The 21607-nt window shown below is 41.6% G+C and overlaps 1 protein-coding gene across 3 annotated transcripts in view; it reads left to right on the top strand.

The window, feature by feature from the left end:
• LOC122809173 (amyloid-like protein 2) overlaps positions 1–21607 on the top strand; it is a 1365390-nt gene that overhangs the window by 950636 nt on the left and 393147 nt on the right. For all 3 annotated transcript variants that reach the window (XM_044080467.1, XM_044080466.1, XM_044080465.1), the window contains exon 8: positions 16577–16651. In XM_044080467.1, coding sequence (XP_043936402.1) covers positions 16577–16651 — 75 coding nt within the window. The remainder of the gene's footprint in view (positions 1–16576; positions 16652–21607) is intronic.

Here is a 21607-nt window from a genome sequence, read left to right as displayed (position 1 = left end):
AAGTACCTGAGTTATCCTGCATGTTTTGACAAAAATGTTTTCACATTCCTTGTGTGAGGATTGACAGTGCTTCAGAAATGTGCCTTAGAATGATAGATTACCTTGGCTAGCATAAGTTATGCTTTCAAGTCCTGTCTTTTGGAAGCAAAACTGTTTTGTTATTTCTCTAGTCATACTTTCTGGGCATAGCATTTCAGTCTGCATTTTTGAATGGGGAGCCATATCCTGTATAAAAGATCTCCTTCCAGGTGACATTGAAGGATTTTAAGGAGATCTACAAGCAAGGGGGGACTGAGAAGTGGGCCCACTCAGTAGTAGACAGGTCTCTGGGGTATTCAGCAAGATGGGAAGAGTAGAACATAATGTTACAGTGAACCTGGTAGATCTTCTTATGAGTCCCAATAGGCATAGGATCACTTAGGTGTTAGCAGTTATGCCTGCTACAGGTATACTGTTAGTAATAGAATGCACAGTCAAGCCTAATGTGCAGTCTCAACCAGTTCTTTGTTCACTTGATTACACTTCTTATAATCTGTTCTGGACCATGGTGTCTAATTTAGAATGGTGCACTGTGTGTGAATATGTGTGTGTGTGTGTGTGTGTGTGTGTGTGTGTGTGTGTGTGTGTGTGTGTGTGTGTGTGTGTGTGTGTGTGTCTGTACATGTACACATACAACCTTAAGGATACTCATTACATGATATCCCCTCTCTTCATGACAGGATTCTGGTGGTGATCTACTGAACTTTTGGGAGTAACATGGATACTATTTGTACCTTGGATGTGCAGACTTGGTGCATTCTGTTGGCATCTGCCTTACAGGATTATTTTAAGATGACTAAAAAATCAGATATTTAGTTTTTAATGGTGCAAGTAATTACTTTTATTTTGAGCTAGGAAAACAAATTCATAGCTTATTGATGTATATTGGAAGAGTTCATTTCTGGTCTTTGAGCTAGCATCTCTCATTTTATCACACCTTTCATTTCCTGCTAATGATTTCCAATATTATTTAGTGATGTAAGTGACTGACTGAAAAAAGTTATGACTGAAATAAGTAGGATATGGCAGTTTGAGTCTTAGGTTGTTTGATAGTGTTTATGCTTTTAAAGTAAAATGCAAGCCTTTCCTTGTTTAAAGCACACTGAAAACTCATGCTTTGTGTATTAACTGTAATAGATGGATTCCTTAAATGTATTGAAAAACTTTGCAATTTTATACTGATCTGATCTGATCTAGCTATATATACTTTTCCAATATTTCCTTAGCAGTGTCAGCATGTTCAGAGAGCCAATCAATTAATTTGGTGTGGTAACAAATATGATTTCCTTTTCAAAGAGAAAGAGAGCCACTAGAGCCTCCCCTGATAAATCTGATTATTGGACAAACTTTTTTGACAAACGATAGACATGTTATGATCTTCTGTAAATGTTAGATTGAGATTCACACTTAAGAAAGTTCTAGCACTTCTTATAGAATATGCCACATAAATATAGGAAGTGTAAATAATAAAAGGGCAAATAAGTTTAGATAAATAATGTCAGCCTAGGCATTATTAGGATAACAAACTCTGTTGAAGTTAAACACTTACCCATTTTCTTTACTAGATGTAACCCATAACCTTAGGCTTTCCTGGGAAGTATTTGGAGTTCTGTTCTGTTATACGTTAAGTTAACATAAACTTGTGTAACAAAGCTAAGCATTGTAACAGCTCAAACTGGTTAATAATACACCTGCTAACAGGAAACCACACAAAGCAGAATGTTGCTATAGCAGATATATTTCCACCAGCTAATATTAAGATGCTTCAGGAAGGGAACCTGCTTACCATAGTAAGCTTAAATACTGACTTTGATGGATGAACAAAACACTAGCTAAATAGATTTCTTAGTTAAAATAAGCTAACACAAATTGTTTGTAGTACTGCAGGAAATATCCCCCTAATAGTCTTTGTGATCACAAGTGTACATAATAGATACAAATTACTTGTAACAAAGCCAGACAACTTTAGTAATCATTTCCTAATAGTCTTTGTGATCACAAGTGTACATAATAGATACAAATTACTTGTAACAAAGCCAAACAACTTTAGTAATCATTTCCTAATAGTCTTTGTGATCACAAGTGTACATAATAGATACAAATTACTTGTAACAAAGCCAAACAACTTTAGTAATCATTTCCTAAGACTTTCAATGTTTTTTATAGCCAATATTCCCTTCAATTACGAAGGTAAACTAGTATCCCTGTCTAAGGACAATCACAAGGCATTCTTTCATGATGTTAGAAATCTAAAAGGGAAGGGCCAGCTTTATTCTGAACTAGTAGTGAGTGGTACCACTCATAATGACAGTGAGGACATCGCCAACCTACTAACAGACAGATCTGGCACAATCGTCACCTCTCTGTCTCCACCAGACATACGCCAATGTATACCTGTCATCAGTCCTTTACCTGGTATTTCCATAGAGCAGGTCATAACCGCACTCTCCATGGCCAAAAACACAGCCTCTGTGGGATGGGATAACATCTCAGGCTGTCTGCTAAATGGTCTAAAACAGGACTTAGCAGAACCACTTGGCACTCTCTTCAACCATAGTCTAAGTACTGGCTTTGTCCTAGCAGAGTGGAAAAAAGCAGCGGTAATTACCTTGCACAAAGGGGGTCCATTAACCATCCCTGGGAACTATAGACACATAAGCCTTATCTGCAAGGCCATGGCTCGAATCATCATGGACCTTAACAAAGACATAGGTGATCTTCAAACTCTTGACCCAACCCAATTTGGCTTTGTTAAGGGTAGATCATGCTTATTAAACCTGGTGGACTTCTTCGAGAATGTTACCAAAGCCCTGGATGAAGGAAAACAGTATATAAAGCGTATCTTGAGTTAGCCAAGGCTTTTGACACAGTCTCCCACTCAGGCCTCATTAAGAAACTCACCCAGCTGGGAATTAACCCATATGTCACTAGATGGGTAGCCAACTGGCTCATCAACAGAACAAATACAGTCAAAGTTGTGGATTCTACCTCTACCAACAGACCAGTTGCCAGTGGTGTACCACAAGGATCTGTGCTGAGCCCCCTACTGTTTGGAATTTATTTCTCATAAGTCCAGGCAAAAAAAAGATGGCATGTGGCCTACCAAGTTCACTGATGACTTCAAACTAGGTGGAAGCATTGGGTCATCCAACGACATTGACATACTACAAAAAAAGGGGTTACACAGACAAACGATTGGTGCCAAAGCCATGGACTTAATGCATTTTTTTTGTGTGTGTTTAGTTTATCATCCCTTTCGGCAAAGGGGAACTCCTTGCAAATTACAATTTTAACAGTACCCCCCCCCTTAGCTCAAACCCTGGGGCGAGAGACTTGGGAACATAGGTTGACAGCAACCTTAACTTTGATCACCATGTGTCCACAGTGGTAAGGAAGGCTTTCTGTGTTGCACATCTCATAATGTAAAGAAAACAAACAATGGCCGGTGAAACTGAGTACAAAGTTTAATTAGCACTTTCGTTTGTTGTTACACTTGAATTCTTCAGATTAAAACTTAAAAATGAATCTGAAGAATTCAAGTGTAACAACAGTACATTACTGGTTTTATCTGTGGTTGTTGGTTGCACATCTCATAAGTAAGGGCATCGCATCCAGAGATAAGGATGTTATAACTCCCCTATACTCATCCCTCATCAGACCTTTAATAGAGTACAACACAACTTGTGCATGGCCTACAGAGCAGTCTTGGTTCCTGCCCTAATGGAAATGCTGCGCATCCACAAGTCAAATGGGACAAGATTCACTTACTCTAGGGATCTTGGCCAAGCCTATGACATTAACAGGACATGCTGGAGAGACAGATATATCTCCCAGAGATTGCCACTCCTCTTGAACACACTCCCAATTCACATAAAACAGAGCTCCTCAATGACCCTATTTAAGGGTAGCTTAGACAACTGGATGGGAGACCATAAATTTACCCCAGGGGTGTCACCTATGATGTCCTTCTATTCTCATGTTGCAGTATTCATAACCTTTGGGTTAGCCTCCATCTAGTGACCCAAATATCTGACCAGTATACAAAAGCTTTAGTCACTGCAAGGTATGTGGGACATCTGACATTGGCCATAGGGTACGTGGGCCAAAAAGGTGACATTTGCACATACCTTCCTCAGAACTTCTCTGCCGCTTGTCAAATGTCAGCTCATCCTGCCATCTCTGCCATTGGATCCTGCCATTAAAGATAAGTGCTCCCTCGGGGCCTTTTTTCTTCTTCTTCTTTGGTCACTGCATGCCTGCCCAGGTTCATATCATCCAGAAAAGGAAAGTGTAACTGCGGACATCAGATCCCACATAAGGACACCCATGACCTGTGTCTGCCTAGGGCCCACCCATGACCATAAGGCCTGCATGATTTGTCAGGCCTTTGTCCCAAAGACTTTTCATAGCCACCTGTATGCCCTTAATATCTGTTTAGAGAACTATCACCTCAGATTTCTTGCTCTTGTGATGGAAGGGCCATCCAGCCATACCTCCAAGCCACTGTAAAAGAAGGCCAAAGTTACCAGGCCTGAGCCTACTACTACTGCACCTCTTCCACTTGACGTTCCCCCTGTGGCCGAGGTATGCCTGGAGGAACAGATGGAACCAGATGATTCTGGTATAGCAGGTACCATTCCAGAAGCCACAAAAGCAAGATCTGAATGCACATCCAATTGAGGTTATGCAGATGTCGAGCGCCAATGAGGGGAAATCTCGGATCACTGTGGACATCCAGACCAATACTTCCATCATTAATGAGGCTTCTGAACCTAGGCCCTGCTTAGGGCCAATACCTTCCAGGCCTGTTTCTTCTTTAAAATGGAAACAGAAAGGCAAGCATGTGTCTTTACCTCCTGAGAGCTTGCATGGTTGGCAAGCTTTCTCTCAGAGTTGGTTTAATGGCTTTATGGCTCTTAGGCCTACAATGGCTGCTTCTCCTCTGACTGCCTCGCCTGTTAAGAGCCCTAGGCCTCAGGCTGCAGAACCTCTTTCAACAAAGGGTGAAGACTCTTCAGATTCCTCTTCAGAGGATTCTCTGTCGTATGCTTCACAAATGCCTTCCCCTCCTATGATATGCTTCCCCAGAAGAGGACTCTGCCGGGGCCGATTCCCCTGGGGAGGATCTTACCTTTGGAGAAATCATCTCTCGGATGAGAGTGTTTTTCAAATGGGACTCCACAGAAATGTCTGAAGTCCATAATAGGTACTATGGATTTCTACAAATGGGTACCCCTTCTCCTTCTGCCATTCCACCAGTCCTCCCAGCCTTCTTAGACGCCTTTTTGGCAGGTTCTAAAATCCTGATTCCCAACCACCTGCTTCTAGAAGGCTTGACAGACTTTATAAGGTCCCAGAAGGGACAAAATTTCATATTAAATGTCCTGTTGCAGATCCTGGTACCATGTCTGTCTTTGCAGACAAACCCTCCACACTGCTACGGTCCACCTCTGTCCTTCCTACTGATAAGGACAGTAAGACTATGGAGAGACTTGGCAAGAAGGTGTAAATCTCTGCTACTTTGACATTTAGGGCCATCAGCTATCAGATGCATATGTGTAAGTACTCCCTGGCCCTATTGACTCAGGCTTCCATGCTCTTGGCTGAGCTCCCTGATTCAGCCACAAATTCGCAAATCTGTAACCTGATCTCCTTGTCCTCACAAGTGACAAGACACTCAATCAAATGCAGTTATGATGCTGCAAAAGCCTTGGCCAGATCAGCAGCTTCTGGCACAGTACTCAGAATAGTACTCTTGGTTGAGGCTGCAACCCCTACCTGATGATATCAGGGCTAAACTCCTAGATGCCCCCCTGGACAATACTGCCTTGTTTGGGGCCAAAGTGGCAGAACTTTTCAAAATCCTTCAAAAGAACTACAGGACTTGAAACATTTGTTTGTGTCACCTTTTCCTAAATTCCATAGAAATTATCCTACTAAGATCCATTTCATTAGAAAGCATTCTGCTCCTCCTGCTAGGGGTAAAAAGAGTTCCAGAAAACAACAGCCACCTCCCAGGCCTGCTCAGACACCAACACAGAAACCTTCGTTTCAGGACAAGGCAAATAGTCTATGACCACCTGCCTCTTCTCCCACCCCCTCCACATACTATTCCCCTTTCCAGAGACTGTCTCACTGTCTCCCTGTCTGGAAAAGCATTACCTCAGACAAATAGGTCTTGTCAATCATAGTATAAGAGATTACTTCATGACTTTGGGAATTCCTCCACTCTTAAGGGGCATCCCAGAGTTACCAAAGGACCAGCAGCCCCTATTTTAACCAGTCTTGGACAGCCTCCTCTCTCAAGGGACTATTCAACCAGTCCCTATGTCAGAAAGGGGAAGGGGATTTTAGACCAGACTTTTCCTGGTCCCAAGAAAGGACAGTCCATGGAGACCCATCCTGGATCTCTCTCACCTCAACCTTTTTCTTCAAGTACCCACCTTCTGCATGCTTATGTTTCAGACTCCACTTCCACTGATAATGTCTTGGCTATTTTTGGCCACCTTGGATATCAAAGATGCCTACCTACATATCCCTATCCAGACCAAATACAGGAAGTACTTCTGTGGGTTCCTCACATTTTCAGTTCTTTGCTTTAACCTTTGGACTACCTCCTGCTCTAAGGGTATTCACCAAGTGTCTGGCTCCAGTGGTAGTTTATTGCAGGGTTTTAGGGATGCGGATTTTCCCCATACCTGGATGACCTCCTGATCCAGGCAGATTATTACAGTACCCTCCAGGACCATCTCCAGACAGTCATTTCTGTTCTGCAGTCTCTGGGTTTCACCATCAACTCCAGCCTAAACCCCTCACAGAACCAAGTCTTCCTGGGGTGCAGAATCAGGACAGACATTATGATGGCATTCTTCCTGCCCAAAAAAGTGGAAGCTTGTCATCCACACCCCTGCAATGACAGCAAGGGAATACCACCGACTGTTAGGGCATATGGCTTCAACATTCCACATCTTGCCACTGGCAAGACTGCACACGAGGAAACTTCATTGGTACCTAAGGTCCACATGGACACAACACTCACACCACTTGGACCAATCCATTCCCTTCCTACCTTGCTTAAAGAAGGAAATCCTTTGTTGGGTGGATCGTCTCTTTGAACCCAGGACTTCCTTTACAACCCCTAAGTCCAGTCCAGGAAATGTACACAGATGCTTCAGACCTGCGTTGGGGAGCTACTATGGGCAGCTTGAAGGTGCAAGGCACATGGACAGGCCCCTGCAAGAGGGATCACATCAACATCAGAGAAATGAGGGCTCATATCTCTGCACTGAGGGCCTTCCAAGATATTCTGAAGCAAGGACCCCTAAAGTTGTTCACAGAGAGGTGGGTACAAGATCATACTTGCTGTGCAGACTTGCAGTCCAGGCTTGGAATTGGCACTCCAACTTGTTGTCACTCTGCAGGCTGTCTATATCCCCTCAGCTCAGAACACTCAAGCAGACGTCTTGAGAAGGTCCATGTCACAATCCCACAAATTGATGCTACACATGGATGTGTTTCTGGACATAGTCCACAGGTGGGGTACACCACAAATAGATCTATTTGCCTCCCCTCTGAGCAGACAACTTCCACAGTTTTGTACCAGGGCACCCAGTCCCCTAGCAAGGGCAATGGATGCCTTCTCTATGTCATTGAAGGGGATGTTTCTGTACACATACCCCCTTTCCACTCTTACAAAAAGTCCTAATTTAAATTCAATAGGATAAACCAAATATCTTGTTGGTGACTCTCTTTTGGCCAAGACAGCACTGGTTTCCCCTCCTTCTGCATTTAGCCAGGGGTAATCATCACAAGTTACCTAATGCAGTGGACCTACTCACACAGGACAAGAGAGCCCTAATCCATCACCACTTGGAGTCTCTGAGCCTAACCATGTGGGTGATAGAGTTTTGATCCCTTTCAGACACGTCTGCTCTGAGGATGTGCTAAATATCCTGCAGGAAGCCAGGAAACCCAATACTAGGAGAGCCTATCTGCCCAAATGGAAAGGTTCTCCGTTTGGTGTCTAAAAAGACAGCTAGACCCTTTTCAAGGAGAGGTTCCCTTAATGCTGTCTTATTTATGTGAATTGTTGCAGGCAGGGTTGGCATATTCCTCTGTTAAGGCTCACTTTGCTGCTATTTCTGGTTGTCTGCCTCTTGCAGGCAGGGTTGGCATATTCCTCTGTTAAGGCTCACCTTGTTGCTATTTTTGGTTGTCTGCCTCTTGCCCCTCCACTAGATTCTAGACTTCAAGTGAAGGTATTCCTGAAAGGAGTTCTTCATCTCGGACCCCCCATAGGCCAGTTCCCCCACCTTGGGACCTGAACTATGTGTTAGCGAAGCTCATTGTTGCCCCATTTGAACCAGCAGCTACAGCCTCTCTAAAGCACTGCACTTGGAAAATTGTGCTTTTGGTGGCCCTGACATCAGCCAAGAGAGTGTCAGAGCTCCAGGCCCTCATGGTCACCCAAACCTTTTTAATCTTCCATAAGGATGGGGTAATCCTACGAACTAACCTGTCCTTCATGCCTAAGGTGGTCAATGAGTTGTCCCTGAAGTAATGTATTCCCCTCCCCACCTTTTTTCCCCAACCACAAAATGACAGTGAGAGAGTCCTGCATTTCATTGATGTTCGCAGATAATTAAGATTCTATTTAGACAAGATCAAATCTCTAAGGAGATCAGAACAACTGTTTGTCTCCTTTCATCCCAGGGCTCTTGGAAAAGCTGTGACAAAGCAAACTCTTTCTACCTGGATTTTCAGAGGCATCTCCTTTTGTTATACTTACCATGGCAAACACCTGGACTTTAACATAAAAGCCCATTCCACTAGAGCTGTGGCCTCCTCTGGAGCATTTTTCAAGGGGATGAACACTGCTTCTATTCTAGAAGCAGGTACCTCAGCATCTGTCCATACCTTCACCAAGCACATGCAAACTGGACCACACCTTAAGATCCAGAGCAGGTTTTTGCTAGGGCAATCCTGCATGGACTTTTGGAAAATAGCTCCAAACCACCCTCTTCTTCTTTCCTATGAACTATAGCACTCACCCAAAGGTTATGAATACTGCAATATGAGAATAGAAGGACATAAGATAGTAGTGTAAAATCTTACCATAACCATAAATGTCCTTCTCTTCCATGTTCCAGTATTCTATCACACCCTCCTACCCCCCCTGGAAAAGAGAAAAGCATTGCTGGATGATTCAGTACTTGTGCAACTATCCTGGGAATAGGGTCCGACTGGGGCATTCTGAGTAAGGTATATGGAGACGTCACTTTTATGGCCCACTATCCCTACAGCCAACGTCAGATGTCCCATATACCTTGCAATGGCTAAAGCTTTTTTAACTGGCTGGATGTTTGGGTTGCTAGGCAGAGGCTAAATCAAAGGTTATGAATACTGCAACGTGGAAGAGAACTACATCTATGGTTATGGTAAGATTTTTGCAGAACTATTCTTCCATCTTGGATAAGTGCAGTCGGTGATGATCATAGACTTGTGCTCCAAATATAGACCATACAACTTGGTCAATAAGGGAACAATGGTATAACATGGCTAGGCTTATAAAGGCCCTAGGGCCAATAGCCTAGTATCCTCCTATGAAGCTATGAACTTTTCAACAATAATTACAAGATTATCCTTAGAAGCTAGTGATGATGTGTTGCATTTTGAACTTAGTTCTGTTGTTATACCTTGTTATATCAATAGGATAATCCTATATGGAAATATGCAACTCAGTGCTAAATAAAGCCATAAAGAAAACTTTTCCTGCTAATAGAAAAAAGGGAAAAGATGCCCATAACTCAGCAGATATTTACAAAAGGAAATTTGGTAAAAAGACAAGACCTGGTATAAAGATAAGAAAGAACCTAGGTGGTCACAGTACATTCCTTATCCTTTTCAAATAATGCCACCTGAAAAGCAGAGATGGTCAATCTAATTACATATCTAATAAACAACATTTACTAACCTCTGATTCAAAACTTTATACAAGCTCTTTAAATACACTTCCCGCCTATATCCAGCCCATCTCACTTCAGGTAGTACTAGTGTCCAGCTAAATTAGTATAAATACCATGCCTCAGATATTAACTCAACTCAAACAACAAATTCCTACATAAATGTGACCAAATTAGATTTAGTAGTGGCAATCCACCAGGCCACTACCAAGCCTTCCATCACGCCACTATCTCCTCTAAGAATGTCTTCATAGACCATCTGTCTAAAAATAAATCTAGTCCATATGCAGCCTCTCATTTCTTCTAGTATATGGCTGTGCCAGTTATTTACAAGTCATTTACACATTTACAGTATCACTAAACAAAGGGATACTCCTTGTTTCTTATCAGAATGTAAGCTACCATTCTTCACCTCAAGCAATCCATGCTATTAGCAATCTTTGCCCCACAGAAGAAAATAAGATCATATTTTCAGAGATATCTAAATTATACGTAACAGCTGGCTTTTTTTTAATTCCCAGCATGATTTTAGTGCAGTTAATTTCACACTCACTGCAATTTAGTATGCAACAGACATACATTTTATAGGCATGGAAAGAGGTGAACTGGTAGGAAGGCTGATCTTAGACCTTAAAGAGCTTTTGAATGTGAAGACCACTGTTTATTTATTCAGCTAGTACATGTTTGGTTTTAACAGTAATGCACTAAAATGGATGCAGGACTACTTGACCATGTGGCCTTTTACAGTTCAATGTGGTGACCAACTGTCTGATCAAGGTACCTTTTTCATCAGGTATTCCATAGTATTTTTTTCTTAAGACCAATTGTTTTTATCTCTTTGTAAATCATATCAAAAGCACTCTCAAGCCTTTGCATTACAGACTAATTATTCTTCTTTTGGCTTTTCCTGGTTAGGGGTCGCCACAGCGGCTCACCTGTCCACTCATGATTGGCAGTGGAGTTTTACAGTGTCAAGTTGCCAGCCCAATGACCAACCTTCCACAGAAGGCACACACACACTCATGCTTAAGGCCAATTTAAAGTGTCCAATCCACCAACAGCATGTCTTTGGGATGTGGGAGGAAAGCGGAGCACCTGGAGGAAACCCACGCAACCACAGGTAGGACATGCAGACTCCGCACAGAAGGTACCCCAGCCGAGGATCGAACCAGAGAACCTCTTGCTGTGAGGTGGCAATGCTAATTACTGCACCACCGCAGCCACCCTTTGCATTATAGACTAATGATATCTAGATTTAGAGGTCTGTGTCTGCTGTAAACAATGTTCAATAAGCAGCCACCAACAATGATTATGGATTTCTTTTGGAACTGCAGAAACGAATAGCAAGCCGTCCACAAACTCATTTAATACTGTGTGTGTGTGTTGTCTGCCACTGAAGAGTCAGACATTGCAGTAGAATTTAATGGGTTTGATTTCCTGTTGGTACCAAACATGAAGAAATCTAGAAGTACAAATACTTTGCTTTTTTAAATGGCTGTATCCCTAACATTTAGGGAACTTACAGAATATGTTGAAAACAATGTAAAGACATAGCTTAAAGACTGTATACTGTGTTTAAAGACCTAACCCTGAAAACCAGGAAGCCATTAGCAAGATTGTTTTAATATCTAAACTGCATTATGGAATAGCGACCAGTGCATTTAATTCCTGTAAGAGTACCCATTTCATCTAAGCTACCACCAGTAAAATTTGTAGGGTCATGGCACTAAGTCCCCAGTATGAAAACTACTTTCTTACCCTAGAAAGAAGTCAGCTGGCTGGCTGTCCTGGCTATCTCTTGCAGCCTTCCTGTTATCAGCACTTCTAACTTATTTCATAACAGGTACCACCATACCTCTCAACCTCATAGAGCAAGAAATTTGGACAAAGCCATAAATAAAAGTGGGACAAAGGCTCAAAAATAGGGGCAATTTTAAGTATTGCTCTTACAAACTTAGAAAGTTGATAGAATAACAGGCTTTCCATTAGTATGAATTTTCTGAATGGCATGAAGTCTGAAACTCAAATGTATGTTGTTATTTTCTAACTTCAGTTTTGAATGATCTTCCACTAGTTTGACAGAAAAAACACAATGTTATGAAAACAGACCAAAAATATGAACCAAAAAATCTGAACAATCTGCACAGTTGAGAGGAGAGGTATGGATATCACCCCAAGACATAAAATTAACATGAGCATTTCTTATATCACAAAAACAAGCATAGAAAATCTTTAACTCTAAAATGGTCATAGTCTGTACTCACCATAGCGGAACAGCATTAGAAAACTTGCGTATGGTAAACTGAATCACCTCCCAAGTGGCATCAGAAATAAAATAGACTGTCTTCAGTTTAGGATTGTGCTAACCAAATATCTAAAATATTCCTTTTCCTGATGGTGCTAAAGAAAGAGTGGATGATAAACCCAGTTTCTCTGCCCTCTGATAATAAACATCAAGCCTCAGTCTTCTTATTATACAAAGTTTATGCAGAACGTTTTCAAACAGTTACCTCACCATTAGTACGGGGATCCATTGGGTCTAGTTCTCTAAAAGGCTTACAAATGTCTCACTCTTATTACTCAGTATACTATGATCACTTTCAAACTTGTTAATTACTGTCTTTACTGCCGTCATTGTTTATAGTACTGTCACAGAAATATTATCCTCCTGTTTACCTCAAATTGATATTCCTCCTTCTGTGACCTGCTTCTCCTACTCCATTTTTGCCCTGACAGCCTATATGAAGAGTGACCACATTGGATTTTACAGTGACCGTAACGGTATTATATATTAAAAATTGAGTGCTGGGAACTAAAACTGTTGTAACTTTAATGCTATAGATTGCTGCTGTCTACAAATAGTTAAAAAGCTACAGTCTGCTGTAAAATACAAACATGCTGTAAGTAATGAAGGAGTTACTGATTATGCCAAATGGCAATTGTGACCTCCAGACATGTAGCTTACTGATGTGTATCATACTAGCTGAGCTACTACAAACTACTGTTATCTGCAACCAATATGCCATAAATAGTTTGTAAGGAAAACTAATAGCTATACTGTAAATGTCCTTTCTGCTAATTGTTACGTTGAGAAATACTAGAAGGTTGCTGTTGTTTTAATTGCTATCCTAACCCTACTGTCAAACCTATAGCTAATCTTTGCCTTTTGGTCTAGGTTATGGCTGAAAAATCTTTTACCAGTTTGTTTATCTGGTCAGCAAAGTAAATAATAATCCCATACTGGCTGTTGAGGGCCATGTTTGACTTGGTTTGTCTTTTCCACTTAGATGTTGGTACACCTTTTCTGATGTACACTATGATGAAATGTGCTGACTCCATAAATACACACATCCCTAGGGCTCCCATTTCTTTTTTTATTTTTGCAGCAAGCACAGTTCATACATTGATCCTGCCTGTCATCTGTAAAGTCCTACGTTCAAAGTCTAAACAGTGGAAGTACCCATATGGCCATCAGATTACCAGCCAAGGCCCAACTGGCATTGGAATTATTACATCAGAGAAGAGCACCAAGTTTACAACTGCTCAGTCTGGTTGGTTGAAAATGGAACAAAAAAAAAATAGTGGGCCACTGTTTGATCAGAAAAATGTCAGCAGTAGACAGCTCTTCATGCAGAGATTGGGGGGAGTTCCTTGCATCTGTTGGCATAATTTGGAGAATCAAAAAAGCAAGCATTCAGAAAGTAGGCCAAGGTCTAAGTGCCCTCATGGTAAGTCTGCTGTCCAGTAAGCACCCTGTCCCACCATACAGGTGTTGAGTTTGCCCTTGGCTACCAAGCAAAAAACAGTTTTCAGCATCAGCTGAGTATGAAGGGATCCAGAAGATGCCCAAATTCAGCTCCCACCCTCTGAGATTCATTCCAAGTTTCTTGCACCACTCTGCCCTTGGATGGTTTACTGGAACCATTGCTCAAAAAGCTTGGAAAAAAGAGTCTAGAGTTGTGCTGTTATACGTCAGAGATGTTTGGGACTGAGGACTTTCCTCTCGGGATCAATTTCATACCTACACTGACCTACTCACTTGACGCTGGGAAATCAAACTCGTGTAAAGAGTGATAATGAGCATCATTTAAAGTGTTTGTTCTGAAGGCCAACACGCACCTGTCTGCAACCCACCCTGTCTTTGGCTAGCATTCAGCCCTGTGTCAGTCCCTTATCTGGACTGTTAATGCTCACTTTTGTTAGATTCCTCTTATGACCTTACTCTTATGGTAGCAGAGTGCATGATTTCCCCCATCACACACCAGGCCCTCTGCTGATTCTAGAAATCCTGAGGCAACTCTGTCAGACTTAGACAAGTATAGTAAGTTCACACCTCATTCACCTCCCCATTATATGATTAGTGAAGCCTTCAAGCTTATGCGTAGGAGCTTTGACTGTCTGCAAGCCCATGTTTCTCCTGTAGAAATGCCCAGTGGAGTTACTTGGGAGAACCTTGAGGAGCCTTGGGTTATTTCTCACCCAAAATCCAATCATTTGAGGGCCATTTAGACACCCAAATGACTGGATCCGGGTACCTTTTAGGAAATCTCACAATGTGCTGACTCTCTTCCAGTCTTAGACACTAAGAATGCCAGTATGCTATGTAAGTCATTGATTGGGTAGCACCGCTTATGAAGATTTCCAGTGCTGACTCATGTATTATATCTTTTTTTTTTGCAGCATAGACCCTAGTGATCACATAATTTGCTGCTTTACTGCCAGGCAAGAAGTCCAAAGCATTAGACAGGTGTGGTAAGAGAGTATACTCTGCAGTACTCTAAAAAGTATTAATTTCACCTGTCACATATGCAGTAACTTTTAATGAGTAAGGCTCTGGACAAGCTCAATGACCTCTGTGTATCTGAGATAAATTGAGAAAGAGCTTTATGAGACTGTTACTGGTTTTTGCAATGGGGTACAGTGCATCCCACTCTACCTTTGTGTGTTTGTGCATTGGCTAGGTCAGTAAACTTTGGAGTCTACTTCTGTTGGATGCCATGGCTGAGCTTGTCCTTTAAAGTGTATTTTTGCACTTTTCTTGCATCTTTTCTTACAATTAATTTCATTTCCAGTTAAAATCCTAATGTTAAATTTGCAAGTAGTTTTGTGAAACAGTAAAGATTACAAAATATTTTGGATGTTTTATTTTCACTATCTATTCAGTTTTTCTGTATGACTACAGCCAAAAGATTATTTCGTTGTAGCTGTTGAGTATGATTTAAATAAATCAGCGAAGCATTTTTGGTAATTAAGAACAGAACACTTCTACAGAAGAGCAGTTACTTCCATTATGGTTTTACTGCTACCTCATCACATATCTTTCCAATATAAAATGTTCCACCTGCAAGACACAGTTGATAACTTGTCTGTCAGAACATAAGACTATCAGAACATAAGACTATCTTGTTGCTGCAGCTATAAAGGAAATATAATAGTGTGTACACTAACTTAGGTGGTCAGCCATTGGGGAATCACATTTCATGATATCTTGGAAGGAGTTTTCAGCTCCAAGAAAAATTTTATTGGAGGGAGTCCTTATCAACAAAATTAGTTGCAAAAATCAAATGTTTTCATTAAAAACTATATAATTTGGTATTTATGTGGAGGAGAGGCTACGCCCATCTCTAAGGTTTTGTTATTTGACCTTGCAACTGAAGGAACAGCAGTACATTTTAAACAGGAGGTTAAGAACAATATCCTGGTAAATATCCTGGTACCTATTCCTTAGAGGCTATGGTGGTTAGCCAGGCCTAGTAGACCTCCAGCATGACAACCACATCCTGTACTCTGTGGTGAGCTTTTACAATCTGGCTTCTACAGCTTCCTCTTCCAGACCTGGTCAAACACAGAAGAGAGGAGGCCTTCATAAGAGCCAAGGAGGGCCCTTAAGCTTCTTACTGTCTTCTCCACTTCACTGGCCGTACTGCAGGATGATACTTTTGTAGTCATTATTCCTATTCTGATATTTCTGTAGTGGGTGGAGACAGACCTCCAAGTTCACCGTGGCATAGAGGAGCATCAGAAAGGGCCTTTGAGTTCTTGATGTCATCATCTCAGATAACCTGATCCCCTGTAGCATGTAAATACAAGCACGGAAGCACTAGGTCATTCTGCCTGTGCGAGGAGACACTGGTCATCTCAGACTAGTCATTAAATAGATGTTTTAGACTGTCAGTTTGATTACAACATCTATGTAGCAGTAATTACTTTTGTTGGAGGGAACCTCTTCTTGCTGTCTTATTCAAAGTATAGCAACATAGCAGAGTAGAACTCATGTCAGTCTTAGTATTAAAATAAGCCCTTATAGCTTATGGGGGCAGTAGAATTTGCAGCCTTTCTGGTTTTGCAACATCAAACATGATTCCATAGTCTGCTAAGACAGTGATACTTTATTACAATATAGGACTTTTAAGGTGTCCTCATTGTTAACTTAGCTAATGATAATTTTATTTGGATTTGTTTCTGCTTCTTGCGTCAGGCCACTGACTTATTCATTGTTCTTATATGTTGTGTAGTGCACTGTTGTTTATGGTGTTTGCGAGGTAGCTGATTCTTTCTGTTTTATTCCCACACAGGTGATGAAGGAATGGGCTGAAGCAGACAACCAAGCTAAGAATCTGTCCAAAGCAGACAGACAGGCTCTCAATGAGGTAAGCGTATGACAGCAGAATGGGTTCATGCAGCTGGAACTAGCGATTTTCAGAATTTCCAGTTCACATATAACTTTACTGGTGTAATGATGGACAGGAAAATGTTTTTAAACATTCAGCTTAGAAATGACAAAGTTTAAGCAGTGGCTGGGGTAAGCATCTGAAGGTCAGAGTTAAAAGAATAATAAGGGTGGCTATGGTCTTTCAAAAATATATCTTAGCAAGCTATTGAAATTGTAGGATACATGGAACCCATTCTTGACAACTGATATTGCACTGAGATCATTTTTGTCTTTTTATTCCCCTCAAGGCTTGTCAGATGTTTTGGAAAGGAAGATATAGTCTAACACAGAAAGAAAAGCATTGCTGTTCCCAAGTCTGTATGCCTGTGTAAACACTGTGTCCATTTCTTACTGTATTTACTGGGGAATGCACAAGCCAGTGTATTTCTTCATGCCAGTCCCTAGTCTGAATAAATGGGTAAGGTTACATCAGGAAGGGCACCCTGTGTAAATTTTTTGCCAGATCAAATATGCGGACGTCAATACAGATTTCCATACCGGATTGCTCGAGGCTTGGGTTAACAACTACCGTCTCCAATTCTGTTAGCCAACGGAGTGTGGTGGAAATTGGGCTACTGTTGGATAAAGGAGAAGAAGAGGGGGAAGGCATGCTTAGAAGCAGGAGGAGAAGACAAAGGTGAGGAGTGTGGAAGTGAGGGTAGGAACTTTGAATGTTGGCAGTATGACTGGTATAGGGAGAGAGCTAGCTGATATGATGGAGAGAAGGAAGGTTGATATATTGTGTGTGCAAGAGACCAGATGGAAGGGAAGTAAGGCCAGGTGTATAGGAGGTGGGTTCAAATTGTTCTACCATGAATTGGATGGGAGGAGAAATGGGGTAGGGGTTATCCTGAAGGAACAGTATGTCAAGAATGTTTTGGATGTGAAAAGAATGTCTGATAGAGTGATGTTTATGAAACTGTAAATTGATAGTGTGATGTTAGTGCATATGATCCACAAGTTGGGTGTGCGATGAATGAGAAAGAAAAATTTTGGAGCGAGTCAGATGAAGTGGTGGAGAGTGTACCCTAGGGTGAGATTGTGATGATTGGAGCAGATTTCAGTGGGCATGTTGGTGAAAAGAACAGAGGGGATGAGGAAGTGATGGGTAGGTATGGTGTTAAGGAGAGGAATTTAGAAGGTCGGATGGTAGTGGATTTTGCAAAAAGGATGGCTACGGCTGTGGTGAATACGTATTTTAAGAAGAGGGAGGAGCATAGGGTGACATACAAGAGTGGAGTAAGATGCACACAGGTGGCTTATATCCTATGCAGAAGGGCCAGTCTGAAGAAGATTGGAGTCTGCAAAATGGTGACAGGGGAAAGCGTAGTAAGGCAGCATAGGATGGTCGTCTGTAGGATGATACTGGCAATCGAGAAGAAGAGGAGGAGAGTGAAGGCAATGACAAGGATCAAATGGTGGAAGTTGAATAAAGATAACTCTAAGGTGGAGTTCAGGGAAGAGTTAAGACAGGCACTGGGTGGCAGTGAAGAGTTACAAGATAGCTGGGCAGCCACAGCAGAGGTGGTAAGGGAGACAGCTAGAAAGGTGCTTGGTATGACATCATTGTCATAGGGATTAAGAAATTAGACAGGAGTACAAGGAGATGAGACGTATGGTGAAGAGAGAGGTGACCAAGGCTAAGGATAAGGCGTATGGTGAGATGTCTGAAAGGTTGGACACTAAGGAGGGAGAAAAGGACCTGCACCGATTGGCTAGACAGAGGGACCAGGCTGGGAAAGATGTGCAGCAGGTTAGGGTAATAAATATAATGAGGGAAACGGTTTACATTTAAAATTTCGAGGGAATGTTCGGTGACCACAGGATGTCAAATTATGAATGGCTGACCCATGTTGCCGAACCTTCAGTTGTGCGAGTCCCAGTTCAGCAAATGCACAGTGCATTCACACAGATGCAGTCAATCTTTTAACTAGAGATCGTGGTACAGTGTGGATCAGGAAATTTACCCTTTCACCGCTGTAGTGCGATCTTGGAGTTGTAATATATAATGTGCAGGGGGTGCAGGGAATCATTGCGTCACATGGTGTGTCGTGTCGGACTGCCCACCACGGATGTTGAGGAAGGTTGAATTCACAATAGGAAGTGTGTTTGCAACATTCTGCCCTTCTCAACTTTGTCTGTTTAAGGTTTTGGTTGACATTTAAGGTGGGTCTATCATATTAATGTCGACTATACAATAATAAGCTGAGGGAAACATACTCAAAAGTGAGAGGAGTGTAATGAGCAGGTGAAAAGAGTACTTTCAGGGGCTGATGAATGAAAAGCATGAAAACGAGAGAAGGTTGGATGATTTGGGGATAGTGATTCAGTTGTTGGAAGGATGGCCTAATGGTTAAGATGTTTGCCTTACAAACAAAAGGTGCATGGTTTGAGTCTCACAAGGGATAATTGGCTAGGCTGTCAATGGGCTCACAAGGGCAATTAGCCTAGTACTAACTAACCTAACCTAAGAAGTGCAATGAATTAGCAAGGAGGAAGTAAGTACAGCTATGAAGAGGATGAAGAATGGAAAAGCTGTTGGTTCAGATGACATACCTGAGGAAACATGGGGGTGTTTAGGAGAGATGGCAGTGGGGTTTTTAATCTGATTGTTTAACAAAATCTTGGAAAGTGAGAGGATGCCTGAGGAGTGGTTAAGAAGTGTATTGGTACAGATGTTTAAGAATAAGTGTGATTTGCAGAGCTGTAGTAACTACAGAGGGATAACGTTGATCAGTCACATCATGAGGTTATGGGACAGAGTAGTGGAAGCAAGGTTAAGAAGGGAGGTGATGATTAGTGTGCAGCAGTATGGTTTCATGCAGGAAAGAGCACTACAGATGCGATGTTTGCTCTGAGGGTGTTGATGGAGAAGTATAGGAAAATCAGAAGGAGTTGCATTGTGTCTTTGTGGACTTAGAGAAAGCATATGACAGGGTGCCTAGAGGGGAGCTGTGGTATTGTATGAGGAAGTTGGGAGTAGCAGAGAAGTATGTAAGAGTAGTACAGGATATGTACAAGGGCAGTGTGACAGTGATGAGGTGTACAGTAGGACTGACAGATGTGTTCAAGGTGGAGGTGAGATTACATCAAGGATCGTCTCTGAGCCCTTTCTTATTTGTAGTGGTGATAGGCAGGTTGACAAATGAGATCAGACAGGAGTCCCCGTGGACTACGATGTTTATGGATGACACTGTGATTTGTAGTGACAGTAGTGAACAGGTTGAGAAGACCCTAGAGAGGTGGAAATATGCTTTAGAGAGGAGAGAAATGAAGGTCAGCAGGACTAAGACAGAATATATGTGTGTGAATGAGAGGGAGGACAGAGGAATGATGAGTATGCAGGGAATAGAGTTGTCAAAGGTGGATGAGTTTAAATACTTGGGAGTAACAGTTTAGAGTAACAGTGAGTGTGGAAAAGATGTGAAGAAGAGAGTGCAGACAAGGTGGACTGGATCGAGAAGAGTGTCAGGAGTGATTTGTGACAGATGGGTACCAGTAAGAGTGAAATGGAAGGTCTGTAAGATGGTAGTGAGGCCAGCTATGTTATATGGGTTGGAGATGGTGGCACTGAGGAAAAGACAGGAGTCAGAGCTGGAGGTGGCAGAGTTAATGATGGTAAGGTTTGCATTAGGTATGATGAGAATGGCCAGGATTAGAAATGAGTATATTAGAGAGTCAGCTCAGGTTGCACGGTTTGTAGACAGCGCCAGAGAGGTGAGATTGTGTTGGTTTGGGAATGTGGTGAGGAGGGATGGTGAGTATATTGGGAGAAAGATGCTAAGGGTGGAGCTGCCAGGTAACAGGAAAAGAGGAAGGCCTAAGATAAGGTTTTTGGATGTGGTGAGAGAGGACATCAGATGGTTGGTATGACAGAGCAAGATGCAGAGGACAGGAAGAAATGAAAACAGATGATCCGCTGTGGCAACCCCTAGTGGGAGCAGCTGAAAGAAAAAGATTTATTTACTGCATTAATTTCCACCTTTTTATTTTACTGATGTTACTAGTCAGTAGTTTGTTGCACTGAACAGCTGTTCATCTAACCAATTCTGCTGGTCCTCAAATTCAGGTTCATTGTTATAATTTATTATTATAAGTTATAATTTATATAAGCTTGTTATTTGCCAAGTACAGTAATGCCTCTTATTTTACTTTGAGAGAATTCTTGCTGTATCACTCAGTAACAAATTGTATAAATGGCAATCATCTGTGCTCATATTAAACTAAAACTTAATGCCAAAGAAGAAGTGTATAATCGGTTTACTATTAAAATTTCAAAACAAACTCCATCGACTGTACTATTGTCGAACACGGAAGTTCTAAAACTGTAATATCGATGACAAAAAAACAACCTAGGAACGGGCTTTAACATGGGTCAAGATTGGGGAGATGTTTATAGTTCGGAATAACACTGAACACCTATCTTGACCCATGTTAAAACCCGTTCCTAGGTTTTTTTGTCATCGATATTACCATTTTCAAACGTCCGTGTTCGACAATAGGGTTCACCCTCACATTTTTCAATCTCACCCTACCCATGGGCTACATTTAATGAGCTGATTAATATTATTGGTGAAAGTTATGACTAGCCTGTATTTGATATTTCCTCCCCTAAAAAGTGGTTTTCACAAATGCTTACCAGAATACCTAAAGAGATTGAGCCTTCTTTTCAGGACTTTGGAAGACTGGTAGCATAGAAATTCTAGCCATCCTGATACCCACCCACCAGATCATAGCTCAGTTGACTTATTGCCTAAGTTCAGTAAAGAAAAACAAACATTCTCTGCTACAATATGGGGTATATCCTGGATTATTAACTGAGTATATCCCTTCTGAGATACCTAGTACATCCTCCATACAAGAGGTACTTTACCCTTTAGTAGAGAAGGGAATT

Source organism: Protopterus annectens, chromosome 8.part0 (assembly GCF_019279795.1).
Source record: "Protopterus annectens isolate FY-2018-M chromosome 8.part0, PAN1.0, whole genome shotgun sequence".
Taxonomy (NCBI): domain Eukaryota; kingdom Metazoa; phylum Chordata; order Ceratodontiformes; family Protopteridae; genus Protopterus; species Protopterus annectens.
The sequence above is the reverse complement of the archived record's forward strand: the minus strand, read 5'-3'. Positions and strand labels throughout refer to the sequence as shown.